General features: G+C 38.8%; 1 protein-coding gene across 1 annotated transcript; it reads left to right on the top strand.

The window, feature by feature from the left end:
- The first annotated feature begins 4,431 nt into the window (after positions 1-4,431).
- Positions 4,432-5,376, top strand: Vmn1r258 (vomeronasal 1 receptor 258). Its single transcript, NM_001167164.1, has one exon. It carries the CDS (start codon positions 4,432-4,434, stop codon positions 5,374-5,376), a length of 945 nt encoding a protein of 314 aa, NP_001160636.1.
- The last annotated feature ends 1,313 nt before the right edge of the window (positions 5,377-6,689 follow it).

Genomic DNA, 6,689 nt, shown 5'->3' with positions numbered 1-6,689 from the left:
CAACCACTCTGGAAATCAGTCCTGGGCTTCCTCAGAAAATTGGACATAGTACTACCAGAGGATACAGCAATACCACTCTTGGGCATATATCCAGAAGATTTTCCAACTGGTAATAAGAACACATGCTCCACTATGTTCATATCAGGCTTATTTATAATAGTCAGAAGCTGGAAACAACCCAGATGTCTCTCAACAGAGGAAAGAAGACAGAAAATGTGGTACATTTAAACAATGGAGTACTACTCGGTTATTAAAAAGAATGAATTTATGAAATTCCTAGGCAAATGGATGGACCTGGAGGGTATCATCCTGAGTGAGGTAACCAATCACAAAAGAACTCACATGATATGTACTCACTGATAAGTGTATATTAGCCCAGAAACTTAGAATACCCAAGATACAAGTTGCAAAACACATGAAACTCAATATGAACGAAGACCAAAGTGTGGATACTTCATTCCTTCTAAGAATAGGGAACTAAACACCCATGGAAGTAGTTACAGAGACAAATTTTGGAGCTGAGTCGAAAGGATGGACCATTTAGAGACTCCCACACCCGGGGATCCATCCCATAATCAGCCTCCAAACACAGACACCATTGCATATGCCACCTAAATTTTGCTGAACGGACCCTGTTATAGATGTATCTTGTGAAGCTATACCGGTGCCTGGCAAACACAGAAGTGGATTCTCACAGGCAGCTATTGGATGGCACACAGGGCCCCCAATGGAGGAGCCAGAGAAAGTACCCAAGGAGCTAAAGGAGTCTGCAACCCTATAGGTGGAACAACAATATGAACTAACCAGTACCCCCCAGAACTTGTGTCTCTAGCTGCATATGTAGCAGAAGATGGCCTAATTGGCCATCATTGGGAAGAGATGCCTCTTGGTCTTGCAAACTTTATATGCCTCAGGTCAGGGGAACACCAGGGCCATGAAGTGTGAGTGGGGGTGGAGGGGGTGGGTATAGGTTATTGGGGACTTTTGGGATAGCATTTGAAATGTAAATGAAGAAAATACCTAATTTTAAAAAAGGTAGAGCAGAGACTGAAGGAAAGTCCATCCAGAGAATGTCCCACCTGAGAATTCATCTCATATAGAAACCCAGACACTATTGTGGATGCCAAGTAGAGCATGCTGAAAGGAGCCTGACATGGCTGTCTCCTGCGAGACCCTGCCAGAGCCCTACAAATACATAGACAGATGCTCACAGCCAATCATTGGACTGAGCCAAAGGTCCCTAATAGAATAGATAGAGAAAAGGCTGAAGGAGTTCAAGGGGATTGCAACCCCACTGGAAGAACAACAGTATCAACCAAGCAGTCCACAAGAACTCCCAGGAATATAGTCATCAACCAAGGAGTACACATGGCTCCAGCTGCATACATTGTAGAGGATATCCTTGTTAGGATTCAGTGGGAGGAGTGGTTCTTGGACCTATGAAGGATCAATAGAGGCCCAGTGTAGGGGAACTGAGGGAAGAGGGGTGGGAGTGGGTGGGTGGATGGAGGAACACCCTCATAGAAGCACAGGGAGGGAGGATAGAATAGAGGGTTTCCGTGGGAGGGGAGATAAAATTTGAAATGAAAATTAAAAAAAAATATATCCAATAAAAATTACTAATACCAGAAAAAAGTACAAAAAATAAAAATAAAAGAAGTTTATATTATTCACCATGAGATGTCTACGTGGGGGACTGTCCAACTAGTATACTGCTGGCTTATTAAAACTCCTTTGAAATATGCAAGTGAATGTATAAGAGGAAGCCCCAATAGCAGTAGGTTTATGTAGAGTTTCTCAAAAGACACTTAGTGTTAGTTATTCCTCTCCATATATCCTGGTCTGCATTCCATAATACACACACCCAACTCTAACACTTCATGTTCCATTATCATACTTTAATGCTTTAGAACACTGTGCTCTACCTTCAATTTTTACATCATGCCATGACTCTTACAAATTCCTGACTTTGATGGTTATTCCAATATAATTATGTATTAGGGTAATAAACCATATGTAATTGTCAATTAGCCGATATAAATTTCACAGTTGAGTTCATCGATACATGCTTGTCCTAGACAAACAATGGATCTGAGCAATTAATGACAAGTTATTCTTTCTTTTTGTCCTATTTCCACGTGTATCCCATTCTAAATGTTGGTATTTTTATTTGTAAAAATATTGTGCAATGATATCTTAATTCTCACACATCTAAGTATATGTTCTTTGTGCCTACAACAATATTGTTGCAGGTTTCAATATCAATAAATATTTAGAACATACAATTCTTAGATTTATAACCTAAGTTTTTACTTTTCACCATTGAAAATCAAAACTAACTCCTAGTTTTTTATTATACCTAGAACAGAAATGAGTTGGATCTATTTATTTCTAAATGATGGCTCAATCCATATCTTTGCTTGTATGTTAGAATTCCTTCTTTACAAATCAGATTCTCTAGATTCTAGCAAAGTATATTAGGCCTATGATAAGGACTTATGAGTATATGAGAAATCAAGTCATAATCTACCTGAAAACAAGTAGATATGGAATAACCCCAATATTCGGGTGGGAAAGACCAGCTTCGGTTAATAAATTTGCCATTTATGAATGTCCTGGCTCAAACATGGGAAAAGTAAGAATGAAGCAACTTCCAGGGAAATTACAGAATCTGACTGTAACATTGCCAGTTTTCTAGAAGGACTTAGTGTCAGAATAATTTTGCATGAGTGAAATAGTAGGGAGGAAAGTACTCTGTAGAAACTCAACTAATGAGTCCCTTGTTCTAACCTGGAGCGCCCCAATTCACATCTGACTACAATATCAATTCAGAACTTAGATTCTCCCGAAGGAAACATGAAAACCCTTCCCTAACTTCTGCCCAGGTACTCATTAACATCTAACAAACTCCTAGACATCATCAGTAAGCATCAGAAAGGAATGGAGATTTGCTCTGGGGATAAATGATTTTCCTTCATTGGAGGTATCCCAAAGGCACCATGCAGACAAATGTGCGGACGCCACAGATGACACAATAATAAACTCTCTGAAAGATGTCATGTCCCGGTGCCCTATTATTTTATGAGACTGGAAACTGGGACTGTGTCGGTTTACCTTCACAGCATTGCATGGAGAATAAGAAACCATTCCGAATTTCATTGCATTCTTCCTCAAGCAAAGAGTGACACAGAGAAGTTCCTCAATCCAGGCACTAGGAAATATGCTTCTATAGGAGCTGTGCTCTGCAGCTGGCCTTCAGATGAGCATCTTCATCCTGACTGAGGCTCAGAAGGTGAGATTCTTCCATCCATGGGCTTCTGCTTAAAATTCTCTTCTCCTTTCTTTGGTGAAAATTGTCTTCTGAAGCCAACATGAAACATTATTTCTTTCTGAAGTCTGCAGGTTAACTTGAATAGGTTAATATTTTGCTTTCATCTCAAAGAAATGTCTGTGTCCTAGATTAGTACTTAGCAGAAAACAGCATTCAGTGTAACATATGCATGTGAGATAATGGATTTTATCTGGTGGATGGAGGCCCTTGTGTTCCTACAGAAAACATATAAACAAGTAAAATGCAGACTAAGCATCAGCTTGCAAAGGGTGTAACAGTGATTGTGTTAGTAATTTTGGAGGGAATCTGGAGAAAATTATGAAACAATGAAACTTGTTAGCAGGTGGGGATTTTTTTCACATGGGGGACACATATGTAAGCCTATGTTCATTTCTGTGATCGGGACACAGGTGGTTTTGCTAGAAATATATGGTGGGTTTGTTTTGTTTTGTTTTGTTTTGTTTTGTTTTGTTTTGTTTTGTTTTTTGGCGTGTGGATAAGTAGTATAAAATTTTCTCAAAAGCCCTCAACTTATCTTTCTACAACTGAATTCACTTACACAACTTTATTATTATGTACAGTCTTACATGTTATTCCTATACACATTATTTTTACCATGTTACTATTACATAAGGTAATTCAATTCATTATTTTTTATGCTGCATTTGTATATTCTTTTAATTTTTATTGATTGTGTTACATCCCATTTGAAGCCTCCCCTCCCTTCCAATTGTATTGAATTCTGATCATGGAATCACAGACTCAAACTCGTCTCTTTCATGTCTGTATTCATATGCAAAGCTCACGGTGTGTTAAAATGTGTGTTATTGTATTCCTGATTTACTGAACCAATAAAGACGTAGCTTCAGTACAAAATGTATCTCAAGACGGAGTAATTCAATAAGTATAAAATAACATTCTGAGTTGCTGTACATGCATTGTTTTCCAGACAATGTTCCTGTGGTGTGATAGAAAAGTGTCTCGTTTATCAAGTGAAGAAATTGTCTCAAATCAATTGGTAAGTGTGGACAATAGAACAGAGCCCAGAGAAGAGTAGTGTCCTACTAATCAAGATTCTAGGGTCCTGTAAAGCCCTCTCCATGTCTGTTCGTGGTAAATCCCTGAAAACCACTGAGGAAGTGGCTCTTCAGATCATTTTGCTTTGCCAGTTTGGGGTTGGGACCATGGCCAATGTCTTCCTGTTTGTCCATAATTTCTCTCCAGTCTTGACTGGTTCTAAACAGAGGCCCAGACAGGTGATTTTAAGCCACATGGCTGTGGCCAATGCCTTGACTCTATTCCTCACTGTATTTCCAAACAACATGATGGCTTTTGCTCCAAGAAATCCTCCAACTGAACTCAAATGTAAATTAAAATTCTTCAGTCACCTGGTGACAAGAAGCACAAATTTGTGTTCCACCTGTGTCCTGAGTATCCATCAGTTTGTCATTCTGGTTCCTATTAGTAGAGGTAAACTTCTACTCAGAGCAAGTGTCCCAAATTTGGTGAGTTATTCTTGTTATGGTTGTTGGTTTTTCAGTGTCTTAAGTAACATCCACATTCCAATTAAGGTCACTGGTCCACAGATAACAGACAATAACACTGACTCTAAAAGCAAGTTTTTCTGTTCCACTTCTGGATTCACTGTAAGAATTGTCTTCTTGCAGTTTTCCCATGATGCCACATTCATGAGCATCATGGTCTGGACCAGTGTCTCCATGGTACTTCTCCTCCATAGACATCGCCAGCAAATGCAGCACATCCTCACTCCCAATCAGGACGCCAGAGGCCAAGCTGAGTCCAGAGCAACCCAAACTATCCTGATAGTGGTGGTCACATTTGTTAGCTTTTATCTTCTAAATTTTATTTGTATCATCTTTCATACCTTTTTTATACATTATAATTTATTCATACGGCTTCTTGGTGAGATTTTGGCTGCAGGTTTCCCTACTATTTCTCCCTTACTGTTGATCTTCAGAGATCCTAAGAATCCTTGTCTTGAGCTCTTCCACTGTTTTAAACCAGAGTCGCTACAAAATTTGTAACACAGAAGACAGCTTGACTAATACCATTAAGTACTTCATTTCATAAATATGTTTTCAATATCTTGTATGAACAAGGTGTGGTGCTCACTGCTGTAATTTTAAAAGAGTTCATATTTGTTGATATGAAATGATTTCTGGTAGGAATCTGCCTGACAGAGTAAATGAATTACTCATGGCCCTCTCTTCTCTTGTATATAACTGCCTCCTGCTGCATGCTGGTCTAAAACTGATGCAACCCATCTTCCCTAAACAGTTTAAAGTGTTAATATGGTCCGGATCAAACTGTTACTCTCTGCTCCTTCTTACTTAATACTTTTAACTTTGGATAAGAACAGAATCCCTCTCTATATTTCCCTATCTGAACAAATGAGAATGCATTGCTATAATTAAATATTTTCAAGGAGGAAATTTTTATAAAGAGCAGATATATTGCATGTCATTCCATTTTACTTTGGAGATATATGCTTTGCTATCTTGGGTCCTACACAGGTGAGGGCCAAGCACTGAACAACATAACTTTGTGCTCCCTAGAGCAGTACAAACTTCTGATCATACCAAGAATAATTAGGAAAAGAGGAAAAACAGTTCATTCTCAGAAGCCTTAAGAAATTTAAATTATCAGGACCAGGGAGGATACCAGATTCCACACTGGAGATTTTCTCCTGAAAGACCTTGGTAAAGTCTTCACTCTGGGCCATGGTGAAATTGTTTATACGATCGTCACAAACACCTACCAATCAGACAGGAGATAAGATATCAGAACAATGAGGTGCCAACGTTGTAACTCGGTCTGTTAGGGGCTCCCTCAGTCGCAAAATTAATTTTTCAGGAGATTAAAATCAAGCTTTTAACCTTTTCAGCTACCTGAGAATGACCAAGGCATTCAAGACCACAAGATAAATATCTGGAGTGGTTATAGCTGTCAGTGTGATGAAACTTAAAATCTGACTTGTGGTACTTATTCCTGTGAACAAGGAAAATGTTAGCATTTTTTATGTGTATTGGGTGTGTATGTATTTGTTGGGATTCCATCCTCTTAAGAAGGATAGGTGTCATACCCCTAGAGCTGGAGATACAAACAGATGTAAGCCTACAAATATATTTTCTAAGAATCAAGCTCTGATCCAATGTAAATGTGGCCAGGGTTCGACCCTGCTGAGCCATCTCTCCAGCCCCAAACTGAGAAATTTTTCCAACACAATTGAAACATCCTTTCCAATTTAGGGTAGCTGCAATCATTAATAACAGCTATATTGAAAGAGCTTGAAATAATAGAATAGGAACCAACAGTTTGTATGTTCTATATTGAGCAA

The sequence above is a fragment of the Mus musculus genome, chromosome 7 (genome assembly GCF_000001635.26).
Source record: "Mus musculus strain C57BL/6J chromosome 7, GRCm38.p6 C57BL/6J".
NCBI classification, from domain to species: Eukaryota; Metazoa; Chordata; class Mammalia; order Rodentia; family Muridae; genus Mus; species Mus musculus.
This window is presented reverse-complemented; position numbering and strand designations above follow the sequence as displayed.

Excerpts from the sequence above, each read along its gene's own strand:
- Vmn1r258 (NM_001167164.1), top strand. The coding sequence starts at position 4,432 with ATGTCTGTTCGTGGTAAATCCCTGAAAACCACTGAGGAAGTGGCTCTT.